The 21,159-nt window shown below is 35.9% G+C and overlaps 1 protein-coding gene across 1 annotated transcript; it reads right to left on the bottom strand.

Moving 5' to 3' along the window:
* Positions 1-15,529: 15,529 nt before the first annotated feature.
* Positions 15,530-18,778, bottom strand: LOC150103281 (uncharacterized). Its single transcript, XM_090398437.1, has 3 exons — positions 18,703-18,778; positions 16,494-16,531; positions 15,530-15,808 (listed from the first exon to the last, which is right to left on the bottom strand). The coding sequence occupies exons 1-3, from the start codon at positions 18,776-18,778 to the stop codon at positions 15,530-15,532; spliced, it is 393 nt and encodes a 130-aa protein (XP_090254563.1).
* Between the last annotated feature and the right edge of the window lie 2,381 nt (positions 18,779-21,159).

Raw genomic sequence — 21,159 nt, 5'->3', positions numbered from 1 at the left:
TCCTGCCATCCTGTTGGGATGACAGACAATCTCGAAGTCACGGGTATCAATGTCATCACTAACTCTGTCGGAAATTTCAAAGTGTATGCTGCTTATAACCCACCATCAAAAACATTGCTGACCACAGATCTGGATGATATCCTCGGAGTTAGACTACCGGTCATTATCGCCGGTGATTTAAATGCAAAACATCACGCATAGAGCCGGAGGTCTATAAATAGGAATGGCGCATCCTCTTTAACTACTCAAGCTCAAATTGCGCAACTGTGGCTGGACCCTCAGTGCCAACTCACCACAGTCCGACTGGTTTCTCCGACGTCTTGGATATAGTCGTCCTCCAGAATGTTAACCTGCAGTATACCCTGGAATCATTGAATGAATTATCATCAGACCACAAACCTATTCTGCTCCAACTAGGTTATCAGAGAGGACGTCCGCCATCGCCTCACACGTTCATACCTTGGGAAAAACTATCCAAAATGCTTCGAAACTACATTGATCCCGTCCCTCATATTAATTCAAAGGAAGAAATCGAATCTGCAATCAATGAACTTACTGATCAAATCAACGCAGCCATAGCATCTATCACCTCAAATTCAACTGTTTTTAAGCCTAAACGACTACCTGAAGATATAATGAACTTAATCAGGGAAAAAAAAATAAAACAATTAAAAGATACCATAACACCAGGGCACCCCAAGACAAAAAATATCTCAACAAAATTAACAGTGCAGTGAGTGATGCACTTAAAGCCCACAGAAACAAACTATGGGAAGACAAATTAGTTTCCATATCACCCGGTGATCAAACCGTCTGGAAGTTCCTGAGAAACTTCAAAAACAAATCTCTTCCTCCTCTCAAATCTGACCTGAACATTGTTTGCAGAGATGCAGAAAAAGCCGAAATTATGGCTAAAAATTTAGAAAAACAGTGTAGCGCCTCATACGATAACCTAAACTTCAATCATATTTATAAAATTCACTGCCACGTCAGACACGTGTTAAAACGGTCTGATACCTTCACCAGCCAACTCATACCTACTTCTCCAGCTGAAATTTATGAGATTATAAAGAGCCTAAAGAATAAAAAAGCTCCTGGGCCTGACGGCATATTCAACAAAGTTATTAAACTGTTATCCCGAAAGGCCATTGTATATCTTACAACAATAATAAATGCTATGTTCAGTTTCAAGTACTTTCCCTCTGCATGGAAGTTGGCAGACGTGGTTCCTATATACAAGCCTGGCAAGGATCCTCAGCAGCCTCAAAGTTATCGTCCCATAAGTCTGATTTCTAATTTGGGCAAAATAGCAGAAAAAGCTATCCTTTCCAGAATTCAACTTTCAGTAAAAAAATTAAACGTCCTTCCTTCAGAACAGTTTGGTTTTCGCCAGTTTCACAGTACCACCCAACAATTCATAGACTAATCGAATTCATTACCACAAGTTACAATTGGCACCAATACACTGGAGCAGTTTTTCTTGACTTAGAAAAGGCGTTCGACAAATTATGGCACTTTGGACTACTATACAAGTTGATTTTAGCTGGCATTCCATTAGATCTAGTCCAAATTATAAAGTCATTTCTTAGTGACAGACGAATGCAAGTCAAAGTAAATGATATATTATCTACCCAGCGACGAATTCTGGCAGGAGTGCCTCAAGGGTTCCTACTGGCACCGATACTTTTCACGATTTACATGGCGGACATTCCGCACAATCCAATGTCGTCTATCATTGCCCTATACGCAGAAGACACAGCTATACTAGCCAGATCTATTAAGCCCCACCTTGTCACCAAAAAACTGCAAGAAAACCTGCTGAAATTAGAGCACTGGTTCTCGATGGAGATTGCAAGTAAACCCTCAGAAGTGTATCGCCATGCTCTTCACTAAAAGCTCAATATCTCCCAAAGATGACATCTTCCTATTTAATACCAAGATTCCCTGGAAAGCAGAAGCCAAATATCTCGGTGTACTGCTAGACAGAAAACTACCTTCAGTCCACACACAAAAGCTTTATGTACAAAGGCATCAAAAATTATTGCACAGCTTTACCCTCTTATCAATAGGAATAGCAAGCTGGATACCAAAATTAAACTGCTCCTTTATCAGTTGATGATTCGACCCATTATTACTTATGCATCCCCAGTCCGGAGTCACACCTCAAGTACAAATATCCCAAACTACAGAGAGTGCAAAACAAATGCCTCCGCATGATCTTAAACGCATGGTATATCAGAAATGTCTAACTCCAACGGGATACAAATATCCCCTACATCTACTCTTTCCTGCAATCTTCAGCAGTCAAGTTCTTCTCAACATCGTCTTCACATCCAAATGAACTAGTACAACAAGCAGCAAATTATGACGAAACAGATTTCTCCAAATATAGGAGACCTAAGTTCACCCTACTTCCTAACGAAGATCTTTAACTCGCACCCACCTGAGCAAAGCACTTTATGACTGTGATATGTCTTCATCATACAATTTTTTTTTCATTCTGTATTCAATGAGTTTAGTGTCGTGGTAATTAGTGATTCAGTTATTTATAAAAGGTATTAAATATGATAGAAAAAAACATCTTTATAAACTTCATTGTTCGATTAATTGAGCTCTCTCGATATTTATGTTGAGATGAATTGGTCCCCACTAAGAAGACGAAAGAGAGGATGGCCTCGACTTACTAGGAGAGTAGGAGTTATAGAAGAATGATGATCCAGAAGGTTGCAAGAAGCCTTCTGGGATGGTGCATAATGGGGAAAGGGATTACAAGACCACCGCTGAGCAGTGGAAACGCCTTTAAAACTAAAGTAAATTGTTTCCAGGTGTTAGGACTTCATGTTAAAGAAAAACTAACGTTCGTTGAATGCTTTTAGGAAACAGCAGCTGCTGTTCTTTGCAGAAGGTAAAACAAACAGCTTGTTTTTAATCAAACTCTAATGATAAACTAGTGAAACGCTGTCAAGCTCAAGCTTAGAAGAGAAAACAATCAGCAAAATACTAAAAGTTGAGTTTCCAAAACATCTCAATAATTAAACTCCAAACTCATTGGACTATTATCACCCTTTGCCTTCATTCCCCATACCTCTACTCTTTGGGACAGCCTTCCCCCATACTGCTTGCCCCAACGATTACAACCTTCAGGTCTTCAAGCAACTCATCAACAATTTCCTTTCTTCTCTTAACAACACGACGACACTCGGCATTGTTGTGTCATAGGTTCTGGGATCTTTCGTGTGTGGGACTTCTTCTTCTTCTTCTTCGCATTATTCCCGCTTCCTATGCAGGGTCCGCGTGTTACTTAGATGCGACTACTTGTTAGTACTACTCCCAACCGACCCGTCGCCTGGTCTGCCGCTGGGGGGGGGGGGGGGAGGATATATTTTTGACTGTAGAGGTGTATGTTCACGGGGCCGGTTTGCCTGTTTGCGGGATGAAAAACGCCAGATAAACTGGCGGAAAAAACCCTACTGACCGCGCCCAAGACCGGCTAACTTGGCTATGCCTGAGGAAGATCCTCAAATTCCTCACGTCTACAACGGGAATCGAACCTGGGACACTCCTTCCCCAGGCATATGGTTGCGAAGTGCAAAGCCACTAGGCTAACCGCGCGGTCTGTGGGACTGATATATCAAAAAAAAAAAAAAATTACAAACCAATAACAATAAATTAATGCAAATTCGCGTGCTGTAAATAGCGAAACAAGCTCCGGATAAACATTAGGAATCGAATAGCGCAAAAACACTTACCTTAGAAAAGATCAAAGTGTTCGAGTGACTTATCATCTCCAAATAATGGCTTTTTATAGCCAACCTCCGTATTATCATTTACGTGTCTATTTGGATAGTTGTTGGTCACGTGACTGAGACACTATTGTAATGATTTGTTTTCTCAATACGCGGAAAGATGTATTGTAAAGTGAGCCGGAAATAACAAGAGAGTAAAAAGCATCTCCGGGGCGAACCCGAAATACTAAATTCAGCTGAACGTCCCCTCTCTCTCTCTCTCTCTCTCTCTCTCTCTCTCTCTCTCTCTCTCTCTCTCTCTCCCTTATGAAACATTACTGAGAAAATTACTTGTCACACTCGCCACAACGTTTGGATACCTTCCAAGATTGTTCGGATTATGACATACTAGTTTCAGGCGATGACACTATGATCCCATGGTTGCGTTATTACTTTGGGAAAAACAGCAATTTAGAATGGCGTGTTGGTGATATAATACATTCAAAGCAGCAATTCACTTTCAGTGGTGCTGTTGCTTTAAAATTAATAACAAATCTTATAATTCTAAACAATCAAAATTTAAAATTTTTGTTTATTATATTAAAGAATCGAACATTATTTATTACAAATCATAAAAATGAAACAATTTAAATTTCTTAACAATAAACATGTACTCCTATTTATGACTAATAATTTATAATTTATAATATTTATTAATAATACACACACACAACTATTTACGTCTTGTTCTTCTTTCTCGTCCATCAGATCACGGGTTGAGTTCCCTATGAAAAACCTTTGCCATTTGACTCTATTTCTGCCATCTCTCTCTCTCTCTCTATTTATAATGAACAATATTCATATACACAGATAATCATAATAAAATACCATGACACCTTTTTATTAATACATACATATATTTGTAGATCCTATCTATTTATTTATATTTATACCGAATTTCATTATTATTATTATTATTATTATTATTATTATTAAGAGAGACCTCCAGGGTGTCAGGGACTCGCTACACGCACCAGCTATCGTACGTATTCTTGCACTCACAACATCCAATGGCAATCCATTCCAATCACGCACCACCCTATGAGAGAAAAAGCTAGTCTTCACACCCTTCTTGGCGGCCATCATTCTCAGCTTCCAAGGATGCCCTCTCGTCCTTTCCCCACCCTCCATAAATTGGAAAATTCCATCAATTGAAATCCTGTATGACCCTTTCAGAAGTTTGTAAGTTTCAATCATATCACCCCTCTTTCTCCTGTTTGCTAATGTCTGCAGTCTACAAATTCTCAGTCTGTCTTCATAATCAGTATCGTACAATTCTGTTATCATTTCTAACACTCGCTTTTGCACTCTCTCTCTCCACTGTATCAGAATCACAACGGAAACCAGAAGACCAGACATGCTCACATTAGTCCAAGAGCGGTCTTATCAAGGCCTAGAAAAGAGGTAAAATGACTTCCTTATCTTTACATGTCAACTATCATTTCAGCATTGCAATTATGTTTTGAGTTCTATTTGCAATCTTTTCTACATGCCACCCCCCTGGACTTCAACTCGCTATCTACTAATACCGCATCATCCTTTATCATGTCATTAATGTAAAGATTGAATAACAATGGACCAAGGACTGAATCCTGTGGCACCCGTACTCGCTAGTCATCTTAAATCCTGCAGATTAACCCCCCCCCCCACATAGCATTTTTCCATATCTGTCTGTCAGTCATCCCCTGGTATCCACACTAATACTTTATAATCCAATCCCCCGCCCCACGCACGCATAGTTATGTCCCAGTAAGTCAAATGGAGTTCCATAAAGTGATTAAATATGTCGTGTCGTATTTTGGATAATGTATATATATATATATATATATATATATATATATATATATATATATATATTGCAAGAATCACTCCATGAAGGAGAAGTCAATGAATATAAGAATAGAAAGAACAATAAACAATATTGTTTATTTGGAGAATATAATTTTTGGATTAATTTTTGTTGCTAGAATGGCCTATTCTTATATATTTATTTCTTTTATATTTTATGATATCATTTTTCGTATGATAGCATACAAACAAGATATCATTATGACTTTCGCTTTTAAAATGCCAGTTTAACTTCGAAGAAGCTTATTGCCTACAATTTCAAGGAAGCCGTTTATCCGCATTCTGTGATTACTAGACTTGTCATTTTTGGATGTGGCTGGACGTAGCTCTGGAGAATTAATTAATTTCAAGGTCAGCATGTTTGTGAAGGACAACATTCGATATTCCGAGAATCCAACGTCAGCAATGTTAAGTTAGTTTTTAGGATACCGTAATTAAAAGAGGTATGGTGTGTGAGGTAATTACTTTGAGAGATTGCTAAATGAAACAAGCAGTGACAATGCGATGGTAGAAAAGACTCAACAAGAATGCCATCTTGAATATACATTCTGTATTTGAAGTAAGAAAAGCTATCACAAACTTGAAATGTGCAAGACACCTGGAGTAGATGATATTCGACCACAAATGCTAAAATATAAAAGTTTTGCATTGGCTGCATTGCATAATTCAGAAGACCTGGTCAGAGGGTCGAGTTCCATATGATTGGAGTAGAGCGGTCATAAAAATGGGAATAAAGCTCAGTGTGAGAATTACGGAGAATTTCTCTATCGAGTGTTCCTGGTAAGATTTATGCAAGTATTCTCGAGATACGGCCAAGAAAAATTGTGGAGGAGAAGCTTGGAGAAGAACAAGCTGGATTCAAACCAAATAGAGGTTCTGATCAGATTTTCACTTTTTAACGACAAATAGTTGAGAAATCGTGGGAATATGACAAAGATCTGTACTTTGTTAGATCTGGAAAAGGCATATGATAAGGGGCCAAGAGGCATATGATAAGGGCTCATCAAAACGCTACAGTTATAAGGTGTAAATGAGACATTATATCAAGCAATACATAGTCTCTGTTTGAGTTATAAATCAGAGTTAGAATTAAAGGAAGATGGATTGATGTTAAGTCGGTTTCCGCCAAGGTTGTACGTATTCTCCAATGTTATTCATTGCTTTTTAGTGGAATAAAGTTACACATTCAGATTGAAGTCCCCAAATAAGTAGCGTTCTTAAGCCAGCCAATGGAAATAATCGCCCAATCGCCCAATCTTCAGGCATTCGCAAAATACCTGATGAGGAATTCAAAAATGGGTCCTATTAGTCAGAAAGCAGAATCAGTATCTACTCAGTCAACCTACATAATACAGTTTGCTTTCTTTTTTTATTTTTTACAGAACTATCATGATATTATTGGCAGCTTTACATTATTCAAAGAAATCTATGGCATAATGGTACTTTCTTAAAAATCTAAACGTATATATGAATCAATTTGCATGTAACTAGACATGATTCTGTTTCCTAATTTTACTGTTATAAAGAATGGTAAAATTGGGAAACAAAGCAAATGGTTTGATTCTAAGCAAGGGATTGGAAATAATCAACAGTTTTTGTAAGGATTCCAAAATTCGATTCAACCTGCTAGTATCCGGAATCCTGAAATTTTTTTTTCCCTTTTGACACAATAGGATCTAAGCACACAATAACAAAACTGATGTATGACACGATTTGAAGACATATCACTTTAAACTAAGCAGTAAAACTGCAACGTTTTGTTTAAATTTTTAAGTATAGAAACTTATTATTAGTTATTTATATGATTATTAAAAATAAACAATAATTTGTAATATAAATAAATAATAATAATAATAATGACAAAATTTTAATAATTTTTATCAAAATATAAAATTAAAATATTGAAACCATTAAAATAAATTTAAACGTAATTTTTTTTTTTTTTTGTATAAATTGTTTCAAATATCCGCAAACAGAAGGTTCAACTGTTAGGCTTTTGACTTTTTGACGAGACAGAAGACGAATTATTTTAGACTGAGCCTGATTAGATTGCATACAAGGTTTTTCAGGACTCTCACATTGCACTGGCGCAGACACAGATTGATTCCTGCTGTCTCCCCCCCCCCCCTGCATGAAACATGCAAGAGGTCTAATGACCGGCAGGCCCCACCCACTATGAGGAACAGTGGTGGATTAAGGGAGGTAAGCTTTCAATCTGTGGCCAAGTGAGATATTGACATTCCTTTCCCCATTTAGTAGGACGCTAGAAGTCTAAATATTGCTAGTAGACCACCTTGGTCTATAGGATTTTTTTGCTTGCAGGCTCCTAGACCTGCGGCATTATATATTCTGCTCTATTCTGTTCTCAAACAATTTCATCCGGCAGGAGATCCTCGCCCCGATATGGAAAACATCAAGGAGCAGATCCGGATCCTTAATAAGGAGCAGTCCCTAGAGGTACTGAAACTCATAATAGGCAAGCTTGAATCTGACTGGCCGGGTTTTATAAAGCAGTACATTCACTCTAATGATCAGGATGGAGAGGAGGAGGAGATATCACAAGGAGAATTCATTACTGTTCTGTCACCAAAATCCTCCTGTCAAAATAACTCACAGGGGGAGCATTCTAACAAAAGACTAGAACTACAGAAGACCACATGGATGAAAACTCACCAACACCAGATGTACCGAGGAACAATGAAAAGGTTCCAACTGTTATATTAAGGGACAGGACAAATTGACCAGTGACTTATCAGCCCTTAGGGAACATAAAATCTCATATTCCTGATCTAAAAATCAAGATGAAGGAATCAAAATCCAGCCAGCCTCACTCACTGACTACAGACAAATGATAAAGCTAATGGATAACAATAGTCTTCCTTATCACACATTTGCTTTACCCAATGAAACGAATCTCAAGGTGGTACTTCGTGGGGTAACCGAAGGTGTAACCTCTGAAGAAATCCCTGCTTTTCTACTCAGCCGCTAAGGAAAACGTCGTCAGCTGGGCAGTGCCAAAGGTTTGGCCATGCCCAAAAACTTTGCAAGGCACATTTCAGGTGCTTAAAATGCGGCGAGAGCCGCAGACCATTATGTGCACCAAGTCAAGATCCACACCAGCTAAATGCTTCAACTGTGGAGGACCTCACCCTGTCAACTACAAGGGGATGCATTACACACCCAAAGAACCGTGGGTCAGCAAAAACTGGCCTTCCAACACCCTACAGGGAGGCTCAAGGCAAACAAGCTCTAATCTAACATTAGTATTAACTACCTCACTAGCTACCATGTTACAAGAATTCAGCATGACAAATCCTTCGCCATCATTCACGAAAAGATTCCTACAAGGTACCCACTCAATTTTGACAGCCCTCAATAATGAATAAAAGAAACTTCCAGCCCAACTCTCTCATGATCACTGCATGGAATAACGCAAATGGACCGAGTAACAAAATTCTGGAATGGCAAGAGTTCAATTACAGACACAATCCTGATATGATATTAGTAAATGAAACACATCACAGGCCAGCTAATAACCTAAAATTATGAAACTACATAATGTAGAAAACAGACAGACTCACCAGCAGTGGAGGAGTTACAGCCGTATACATTAAAAACTACCTAAGCCACAATGTCCTGACCAATCCACAAACCAAGAACCCAGAGATAACAGGCATTGAAGTTCATACTAACAATGTTGGCAGTATCAAAATCTATGCTGTATACAATCCACCCAGCATTCCATTACTGGGTATCTGACTTGGACTCCATTCTCGGATTCACAGACTCCATCATCATGGCTGGTGACTTTAATGCCAAGCATACAGCCTGGTATAGCTCCACAATCAATGAAGGTCGTACTCTAAATAACTCAATGCAAAATACTGTTGTTATAGCCAGACCCACAGAGTCCGCCCATCACAGCTCAGATGCACTTGACATAATCATCCTCAAAAACATCAGATACCAGTATCAGTTGGATACATTAAATGAACTTTGTTCCGACCACAACCCCATTCTGCTTGAACTCGGTACACAAGAGCAATTCTCTCCTCTGCACTCTTTCATGTCTTGGGACAAACTCTCCACAATTCTCCCAGACCATATTGGCCCACTCCCTGTTATTCACAATAAAGAGGAGATAGACTTTTCTGTAAACAACTTGACCAGTCAAATCAAAAAACCAATAAAGGCAGTCACCCAAACTACAGTCTTTCACCCTAGTAATCGGATCCCCGAGGAAATCATGGATCTAATCAGATTGAAAAATAAAGTCAGAAAGAGGTACCATAACACAAGAGCCCCACAAGATAAAACAACTCTGAATAATCTAAATAGACAAGTCCGTGAAGCTCTCCATAAACATCGAAACCAAGATTGGGAATCTAAGCTGACGAAGCTAAACCCAGAGAACAACTCCATCTGGAAATTCTTGAAAACCCTCCGCACTAAAAGGCAACTTATATCCCCAATTCAGACCACGAAGGGAATAGCCCATACTGACAAGGAAAAGGCAGAAGCTCTGGTAGACAGCTTGGAAACTCAATGTAACCCCTCTTATGAAAATTTAAACATCAATCTTATCTACAAGATTCACTGCCGAGTCAAACAGGCCATAACACAACAAAAGGATAACCGAGAACCTATCACACCCACTTCTCCAGCAGAAATTATAAATATTATAACCCATTTGAACAACAATAAGGCTCCAGGACCAAATGGAATCACAAACAAAATAATCAAACTACTCCCCAGAAAAGCCATTGTGCATCTAGTCAATATAATCAATGCCATCCTCAGACTCAAGTATTTTCCCTTAACATGGAAGACGACGGATATCACACCAATCAAAAAGATTGGAAAGGACTCCCAGCTCCCCGAAAGCTACAGACCTATCAGTCTTCTGTCAAGCCTTGGAAAGGTTGCGGAAAAAGTCATCCTTACAAGGCTTCAATCAGCAACGGATAAATTAGGTATAATTCCTAATAAGCAGTTAGGATTCAGAAAAAACCATAGCACTGTACAACAGATACACTGACTGGTCGAATTCATCACCTGCAGCCTTTATAGATGCTGCGAAGGCTTTTGATGAAGTGTGGCATCAGGGTCTTCTCTAGAAGCTCATCACATTCAATATACCAACTAATCTAGTAAAAATAATTCACACATATCTCAAAGACAGATTTATGCAAGTCAAAATAAATGAAACTGTGTCAACTAGACGCAAGATCCTGGCAGGTGTGCCACAGGGCTCGCACCTACCCCCCCCTGCTATTTTCTAGCTGCATAGCTGATATCTCTCAAAACCCAAGATCAACAATCACTGTGTATGTGCAGATGATACTGCGTTAGCAAGATCTCTCAGCCCCAAACTAGCTATAAAAGACTCCAAAGCAGTATTCATACATTAGAGAAATGGTTGATGGACTGAAGAATACAAGCAAAACCCACAGAAGAGTTCAGCCATTCACTAGAAAAAAGTTCCAGACCAAGGAAGACATACATCTGCTATGAGTTAAGATTCCTTGGAATCTTAACGAAGATTCCAAGTCAAATATCTCGGAGTGATGCTTCACAAAAAACTCCAATTCACCAGTCATATAAAACACACAAGCTCGAAGACATCCAAAGTAATCGCACAGCTCTACCCCATGATCAACAGAAGAAGCAAACTGGATACTCTGAACAAACTACTCATATACAGGATGGTAATACGCCCAGTCATCACTTACGCATCTCCTGCATGGAGCCATACTTCGAATACAAAGATTCAAAAGCTGCAGAGAATACAGAACAAATGCCTGAGAATGATTCTGGATGTCCCATGGTTAATTAGAAACTCCCAGATTTACAGAGAAGTCAACATTCCCTATATCACATCCCTCCTCCATGACCTAGCAGAAAAGTTCTTCACCAAGACAAACAATCATCTGAACCCGCTGATCAAGCAAGCTTCAGACTATAATGAAACAGAATTCTGCAAATACAAAAGACCCAAGTCAATTCTATGCTCAGCTGAACACAGCTAATGTCACTGCCCTTCCAGGGCGAGCTTAAAGCTCAATAATTCTCCATTCAAAAAACTTCCTTTTCAGATAAAGGGGAATATGAAAAGCATTTATGCTTCACCCATCAAATCAGTATCGTTCTGCGTTCTGCATTCAACTGTTATATATATATGTGTCTATGTAATTGCTTTGCAAATGATGTTGATATTGATATGCAATATCAATGATATGATATGATATGGAATAATTTCAATTTTGAATCTATCCTGGGTTCGAATGTGGTGGAGGAACTTTTGACAAAAATGGAAGCATAGTTATAAAAAAAAGGATTTCTAATGAACGAAATAAATTAGTAAAGGTCCACAAGTAAATCAGAGTTTTATGAATGTCAATAAAATCTATTGTTTTGGATGATTTTCTTCCAATAAAATTGATGATTGAAGGATACGGCAGCAGCAACAAATTAAAAACAAAAAAGTGAAAAAGAGTCACTCAGAAAATCATATACTGCTCTAACAATAATTTTATAATCGTTATATGTGTTTCTAGTGACTTTATCTGCGAGTCGTATGATTTTATGCGGATAAACACTAGTTGTAATCCAAAGTCGGTTAATGCACTTGATGACGATAACAAAACCTTTTCAGTCAAAAACTGTGAAACATCTTTTGCTCTCATCTGAAATAATTCTCGTGACCGCATTAGCGCAAGCTGAGTCAGATGTTTCTCGCAATAATGCTCACTCTCTAATTATATATGAAATATTTAAATTAGATACACTTCTTCTTCTTCTTTCGCTACGCCTTATCCCGTGTTAAACGAGGTCGGCGCTCCCTTCTTTAATCTTCTTCTTCCAGATTCTCCGGTCCAGGGCATCTTCCCGACTCCATCCTTTCTCCCTAAGATCCTCTGCCACCTTATCCCTCCATCTGAGTTTGGGCCTGCCTCTTTTCCTCCTTCCCTCCACCTCCATACGCTCCACTCGTTTACCAACATAGTCCGCACTCCTTCTCTCTACATCACCGAACCACCTCAGCCTGCTTTCTTGTACCTTCTTACCGATCGGTCCCACCTTGATCGTCCCTCTGATGTAGTCATTCCTTATCCTGTGCTTCTTTGTCACACCACTCATCCATCTCAACATCCGCATCTCCATCTTCCTCTCCTGTGCCTTTGTTATAGGCCACGTCTCGGCGCCATGGAGCATCGCCGGCCTCACCACCATCTTATACAGCTTTCGTTTCATCTTACAACTCACTCTCTTGTCGCACAGGACCCCGCTCATCTTCCTCCAGCCGCATGTTATTCGGTGCTGTATTTCCTCATCCAAGTCATCATTCCTCTCGACGACCGACCCAAAGTACTTGAATTTCTTCAGGGAAGAAATTATTATCCTACACTAATGTAGGATAATAATTCCACACGCACTCAATGAACAATGAAAGATCCATGATGATATACTTGTGCATTATTTATTTATTTACAGGAGTCGAGAGACTCCTTCAAAGGACTGGCTTAACGAAGCAAGAATGCTTTTCATCTTCCCCGTTATCTGTAGAGGATAGTGTAGGGATAAGGTATTATTGCCCTATTAAATTAAAGCTCTGATCATGGTAGGAGGGCAACAGCAATAGCCGAGCCTCAGTTAAAACTTCATTGGCTACAGCATTACCATCCATTAGCTCTCCAAGGATTTCATTGGAGTGAAGACAATGTTTTATTTTTATTATACATACAATAACTTGGATTTATAGAAGTGTTTAAATATATTCATAAAATTTTTGAAAAGATTAAGAATTGTTTAGTTTTATTTAAAATTTAAAAAGTAATATTAAAACTGCAAGTACTTTTTATTAAATATTTTTATATATTTAAATTAAAACATTCAAATTATTAGTTATATTCTGGTGAATATATTCTATTAATCAATGCTTTTTCAATTTTTTAAAGTAATCTATCGAATTATTCAAGCAACTAACTATGAAAAACAGTGTACTAATTAGCGATTATAAATGATTTATAAATATAGAAATTAAAATATAAATCCACTGTAAATGATATTTAGCATCATAAATTCTGCTAATTTTTCTAAATACTTATCTATAGTGTAGTGTTTCAGTTCACGTAATATCAAAAGAAATTAAAAAATCTCTTTGGTTCCAAGTTTTCAGTAAAACGCATAGGGATTTTAAAAAAATATATAAAATATTTGAATCTTAATGTATATTATAATTTATTACTGTAATTTAAAAGATGGATTTGGTACAGAAAAAATTTAATATTTATGTGTTAAATTAGCTCCAAAAGTTTTATTGGAACTTGACACACCACTTTCATATTTAAAAAAAATACTTATCCAAATATTCATTTTTTTCTTTTTCTAGGTTGAATTAATAATCATATAATTGCCTTTTATTATTATTATATATATAATAAAAGCTTGTATTATATTATTCCTTCAGTTATTTACTAACACTATTACATGCACATCACATTTCGATCGCAATGTAATCATCATCAAGAGTACTGTAGGTATTTAAAATTAGAATCGTTTTACAAAATTGCCAATAAAAATGTGCAGATCGAAACTGAAATTTAACTACAACAACATCTTCGTATGTTTATCTTAAATCTCAAATTCTCTTAAATTACATTCACCAAGACTTGACTAAATGCAATAATCCCACAATTAAAAATAAATTCTCAATTCTTATAAATACTCTCGAATCATAGTTCGAAAAGCACTGTAGTAAATAAATCACTTTCAGGGTTACTAAGATTAGCACAACAGTTCATAGATGGCAGCACGTACAGAAGGCATTTTCTTTACTAAAATACCGAGGGCTATCACTTCTTAACATGGATTTTAGGCCAGGTGGCCTGTTCCGGTCTCATGTCATCTCTTACTTGGTCTTCCTATTCTTCTTTTTCCACTTATTTTATATTTGTATAATTTTTTTAGTAGTCTGCTGTTGTCCATTCGATTTAAATGTTCTATCCATTTTTGTTTATACTGTTTTATGTAGTAATTAATTGGCTTTATATTCAGGAACTGTAAAATTTCTTCATTTACTTGGTATATCCATCTTTTTTTTTTTTTTTTTTTTTGAGAAATTTCATTTCTGCTGTTTGAATTCGTTTTTCATCTTTCCTTTTTATGGTCCATGTTTAAGAGTTCCTCCCTATACTAAATATATTAGCTGAGAATGGATTTGATTTATTCGTTTATTCTATTCAGCCCAATGTGGTCAGATTAAAAAAATATTCATTATGAAATTAATATTCAGACATGTTTGAATCTCAACAATATTTTTAATCCCCTGAACTACTAAAAGGATTCAACTCTAAGGTAGCTCCTTATTTCACTGAGTTTTTTTTTTTTTTTTTTTTAATTTATTTTATGTTTCATTGAATTTCAATTTCAATGAAATTCTATAATTCCTCTAGCAGTAAGTAACACAGAGCGTTAGCATTAGGTTTAAAATTTGAACTACCATATATATATATATATTTATATATTTATTATAAAATCACAAAGCGAGATAAAAGTTCTGAGTCCACAAAAAAAAAGAGGTAGAAAGACACAGTTATATGAATGCGGTTTTATTTTCTCTATGTACATATACTGACAGCACACAATAATACATCGCACTATTCAGAGTCCCAAGCTAGTCCCTCCCGTTGTTCAAACACCAAAGCACTTATTTCCCTGATAATCGGAGAATTCATCACAACCTGGAATAGCAGAGAGTCCGGGAAAAAAATCTCTGGCACTGTTACATGGAATGAATTCTTCGGGAAAGGCACATGTGAAAGAAAACTGATTGAAGACAGTCTGATTGCCACAGAGAAAACTATACTGCTGAGTCTTGGGAGCCTCTAAAATCTCTAAAAGGAATCTCTGGCACTGTTACATGGAATGGATTCTTCGGGAAATTCACATGTGAAAGAAAACTGATTGAAGACAGTCTGATTGCCACAGAGAAAACTATACTGCTGAGTCTTGGGAACCTCACCTTCTTCCAACACGGTGTGGCATAAATGGAATATCTTGCAGTTGTTATCCACATCGGCATAATATCCGTCTCCACTACACGAAAAACCAGTATTAATTGATCCGACCATTATTTCTGCACCATCAGGCAAAGTGTAAGTTTGACGTTTTGTCTGAAAAATAAATTAATTAATTAAAATCATAAAGAAATGAAAATATTCGGTTGTATGTAATTTTACGTAGAAAGTATTGATGTTATGTTTTTAAAATATATTAGTATTAATAACTGGACATTCTCTTGATGATCACAACAATGAGAATCTAATTCTCTCTCCGTTCTGTTAGAATTAGGAAAGTGCAATAAAATTTTTCGTATTTCGCCATTCGTTGATATCTATTAATCTTTTCTATTAATTTTTTTTAGTAACACAGTTCTTAAAAGAACTGGGCGATGGACTGAGTCCTTGACTCTTTATCCCGTCATCTGAATGAAGAAATCTGTGTGGATGAGATGTTATTGAGCTAAAAAGCTCTAGTCATGGCTGGGTAACGGCAATAGCCGAGCCTCAGTTAAGACTTCATTGGCTACAGCATTGCCATTTGTTACCCTGGAAGTCCTCTCCGGTTCTAGTAACACAGTTTCTCTTATGATAATAAAAGTAATAATATTATAATTAGAACTGGATGGTGTTTTATTTAAACTCCAGATTCATGAATTTTTTTTAATTTAGCATAAAATTTTTTATGCGTTACCAAAGAATATATAGAATACAATGATAATACTAAATGAAAAATTAAAAATATTAGAGAAATTTATTTATTTAAAACAAAATTAATATTAATATAAAAATAACTTACTCGAGAGAAAGCTGTAGCACATACCAAAGAAGCAAATACTGTAAGAAAAGAAAATATAAGAAAAATGAAACTTCATTTATATTCCTTCAAAATTCTAGGAATATAAAATAAATAAATAATAACATATATGCGAAATAAACGCCCACACCACTGTTCAACTTACATCCCAATACCAAGTGGGTGGTAGAGTGTTGGGAGAAATAACAAATACGTTTCAGGAAATACAAATAAAAAAGTTCGTTCAAAGAACAGAAGTAAGAATAGAAAAAAAAATTAGTCTGTGACTTATATGCAAAAAAGCGGATTTATAACTCATATTTTAATGAATTTAGAAGAAACTGGAGGATTTTTGTTAATGAAAATATGTATAGAAAATGGTCGTAGCAGAAAATGAATATTTGCTTAAAGAACAATAGAGTGAATCAGTGATATAGCGATTAATTAATCTAGCACCTATTAAATATATACATATCGCGACTATAGTCTTAATCACAGCTATGGGGGATTGGAAGAGACATCTGGTGATTTGGAGATTAATACCCTTGGAGGGTAATAGATAGCAATGCTGTAGCCGATGAAGTTCTAATTGAGGCTTGGCTATTGCTGTTACCCTCCTGCCATGATCAGAGCTTTAATATCTGAATAACACCGTATCCCTACACTGTCCTCTACAGATAACGGGGAAGATGAAAAGCATTCTTGCTTCGCCCCTTTAAGCCGGTCCTTTATATATATATATATATATTATATATATATATATATATATATATATATATATATATATATTCAGATGATGTATATTCAGATGACGGGATAAAGAGTCAAGGACTCAGTTCATCGCCCAGTTCTTATAAGAACTTAAGGTGTAGGTGTTATGTGTAGGCACATAACAATTAATAATTGTAACTACTTAATTACTGGAGATAATATTTGCGGCCCAACTAGGAAATAAAATTATGTTATACAAACAGTAGATAAAGAATTAACTATCTGGTTCAATTCAAACATCTTCCTAACTCTTTTACTTGAGAAATATTATGAGAATAATGACCCGTCCATCATTAAGATAAGACGAGAGAGAAAACTGCAATTCAATTTGCAACTGAAAAAAAAAACAACAACTTAAGCTGTCATATTTTTATATGATTATTGATTATATTAAATATAAGTATAAAGAAGCGTGAATTGTACTCACCAAAGACTGCTGTTACCTTCATGTTAGTGCCTCTGTAAACAACGAATCTGCAATGCATAACGTTTTATAGTTTAGCTTTGTTCTAGGTTCAGCTGGATTTAAAAAAAAAACTCTATCTCAATATATATATATATATATATATAAATTGATATTTTTCTTCATTTTTAAATAAAATGAGTAAGAATAAAATCTGATTTCTGTAAATCTTAAAATAGAAATAAAAATATTTTTTGACACCAAAAATCAATATTTATAAATTCTATTGATCAACTTAATGAACTTTTCATAATAATATGTGGAGAAACATGGTTAATATATATGAACCATGAGATCAAGTCCTTTTTAGGACTTCCAGGGTAACAAATGGCAATGCTGTAGCCATTGAAGTTTTAACTGAGGCTCGGCTATTGCTGTTACCCAGCCATGACTAGAGCTTTTTAGCTCAACAATAACCCTCCATCCACACAGATTTACTTCATTCAGATAACGGGATAAAGAGTCAAGGACTCAGTCCATCGCCCAGTTCTTTTAAGAACTTTAAGAATAATAATATGTTCTCTCGAGTTTATCGATTACAGCTCGAGTTGGATGAATGAATTAAATGTATGTATATTTTCTCTAGCATGTGAAAATATACTGCTTAGATGAGTTTAATCAAGTTTTGTTTGTCATGAGTTGAAACAAAGTTGTTAAATAAGAATACCGAAAATTGATCTTTATAAACTCCAACCTTCACGTAGAGGAGTCGTGTACTGTAAATAGCGAAACATAGATAAACATTAGTGATCGAATAACGACATACTTACCTTAGTAAAGATGCAATGTGTTTAAGTGACTTATCGTCTCCAAATCATTCCTTTTATAGCCCTTCACCCTATTGCTATTTACACATCCTTTAGGATAGTTGTTGGTCACGTGATTTAGACTTAGCCTATCGTAATGGCTCGTTTTCTCAGCATGCGGAAAGGTGTATAGCAAAGTGTGCCACGGATAACAAGAGATTAAAGAGCATACCCGGGGATGAACCCAAAACACTAAATTCAGCTGAGCGTTTTCTCTTTAACATCACACTCTCTTCTTGAAGTAACATCACGGTGTAAATTATTTGTCACACTTGCAAAAATATCCGAATACGATGGAAGATTACCTGGCTCGGGTTATGACATAACTAGTTTCAGGTTACAACGTGACAGCATGGGGACGTTTACGTTTTGAAAATCAGCAATGAGAAACTGTTAGTGTCTATAAGCATTGTGAGAATCTACTTTTAGTAGCAACGTTGGTTGAAACTTAATAATAACAGCCCTTATAAATATATACGAACTATCAAAAGTTAAAATTTTCTTTATTATATTAAAGACCCAATATTATTTACTATTATTAATAAGACAAGAGAAATTACATTTTATTGCTTGCATTAGATAGAGATAATATAAGCTTCTTATTAAACGAATTATTATTTAAAAGTAATAAGTATTTCATCTATAATACAGTCTATTTTACCAGCTTTTATATTTCGTATACTAGTTTTTATAGTATTTTCAATATTCTTTTCATTTCCCTTAAATTTCAAACGACCGTTTTAGAAGTACCCGGTGGGTCAACAGCTAAAACTGGTCGGTTGAGGCTTCTTTCTCTCCTCTATCACTATTTCACTCTCTCTCTCTCTCTCTCTCTCTCTGCTGAATCTTAGCGCCACCTTTATTCTCAAAAGGTCAACGATGAGACAACGATGTATGTATAATGAATATTGCAAATATATCTTTTATATATATATACTGTATATCACAGCTGAAGGATCTTCCTCAGCCATAGCCAAATTAAGTCTTCGGCGTAGACCGACCACACGTCATACAGCCATAGGATATACAGGGGGAGGCATAGGGCTAGCCACTTTATCCTCGGGAAGGATACGGCTTAGAAGAGCTGAAGTCAACTTTGTAACAGGCAGGCCAGTAGGCTTAATAACTAGTAGGGAGAAGAATATATATATATATATATATATATATATATATATATATATATATATATATATATATAAAAAAAACAGCTAACGCCTTTTTATTCCCGTATATACGGGAGTAGGCGAGGCCATTTAGCCCTATCTAACTTTTTGGAGACTGAGTGGGCAGTTCAATCTCCACTGGTACCCAATCAGAGACAGATGGCCCAAGGCTATCACTAATTAAGCGGTACGCAGTGAAGAGAGACGGCTCAAATGTGCCGCCATCTCGTGGTCTCTAACCCTAACACAATATATTTAATGTCTGAAATAATGTGGGTTCTACGGTCGATTTTCTTGAGTTTACAGGACGAAAAACCCGAGTTTCCGGGAGGAAAAACCTGCTTGCCCGTGCCAGAGATCGACTAACTCGGGAACCGGTCGAAAAAAGGCTTAGAAAAATTTCCTCTTGTCGCCGACTAGACTCGAAACCAAGACTTCCTTCGTGCGGCCTAGCGCGGTGGTGTGCAAACGCCACATCCACTGAGCTACACAGGCTCTGCAATCTGTTTAATAAAATATAAATATAAATAATTAAATTTAATTTAAAAATTAAAAATATTACTAAATATGCTAAATATTCAGATAAGTTTTATGTAAAATTATTTTATTATTTATAAATTAATGCATATAATTTTATATTTTATAATAAATATAAAATAATAATAAATTATAAATTCTTTATAATACATTATAAATTATTTATAATAAATGATAATAAAATAATAATACGCAAATATAATGAATTATAGTTATTATTTTATTTATTTATCTTTATTTATTATTAATATAATTTTTTACCATCATATCTCATCTGAGCATTGAGAACTCTCAACATAAATATTTAATCTCAGCATAGTTTATTATAAATGCATACACAATTAAAGCCTGACCAATATAAACTCCTGATATGAAATATGAACACTCTATAACAAAGAAGCAGGTTAAAATCTAAAAAAAAACGTATCTAATTTATAGACAAATCCTTAAGGTAGAGGAAGAAACGATTCTAGTATGCAAATACACCATCAAATATTATGTACGTGGTTTATACAAAAGTATCAGAAGGAACAGGATTTCACATAAAAATTTTATATAAAATTTTATATATTATGATGTCCGCTACTGTTGAAATCCAGAGCTACTGTATGAGCCCGATATCCAGGCCAGTTTCGATATTTATAATTTCTTGGTATGTTTAATTTATAATCTTCATAATTTCTTGGTATGTTTAATTTATAATCTTCATAATTTCTTGGTATGTTTAATTTATAATCTTCATAATTTCTTGGTATGTTTAATTCATAGTATAACAAGTGGAAGCACTTTCAACAACTATCTCTAATCCCGAGTATTTTAATAATAAGGTCTGACACCTTTTGACAACTCCTACGTAAAAATATGACTTCTGCATTACTTCAACCTTGGTATCACCTCTGAGTCTGGCTCCCACAGAAGAGACCTCAATA

Source organism: Typopeltis vanoorti, chromosome 9 (assembly GCF_054136105.1).
Source record: "Typopeltis vanoorti isolate ZY-2024b chromosome 9, IOZ_Tvanoo_1.0, whole genome shotgun sequence".
Classification (NCBI taxonomy): domain Eukaryota; kingdom Metazoa; phylum Arthropoda; class Arachnida; order Uropygi; family Thelyphonidae; genus Typopeltis; species Typopeltis vanoorti.
Note: the sequence above shows the minus strand (reverse complement) of the source record. Positions and strands in the feature narration are given on the sequence as shown.

What these genes read in the sequence shown, in the direction of transcription:
- LOC150103281 (XM_090398437.1), bottom strand. Translation starts at nt 18,778, where the DNA reads ATGTTACTTCAAGAAGAGAGTGTGATGTTAAAGAGAAAACGCTCAGCT. An exon ending in TGTTTTGGGTTCATCCCCGG is followed by an intron (nt 16,532 to 18,702) that starts GTATGCTCTTTA and finishes CTTTTCTTACAG; the next exon opens with TATTTGCTTCTTTGGTATGT. An exon ending in GTGCTACAGCTTTCTCTCGA is followed by an intron (nt 15,809 to 16,493) that starts GTAAGTTATTTT and finishes TTTATTTTTCAG; the next exon opens with ACAAAACGTCAAACTTACAC.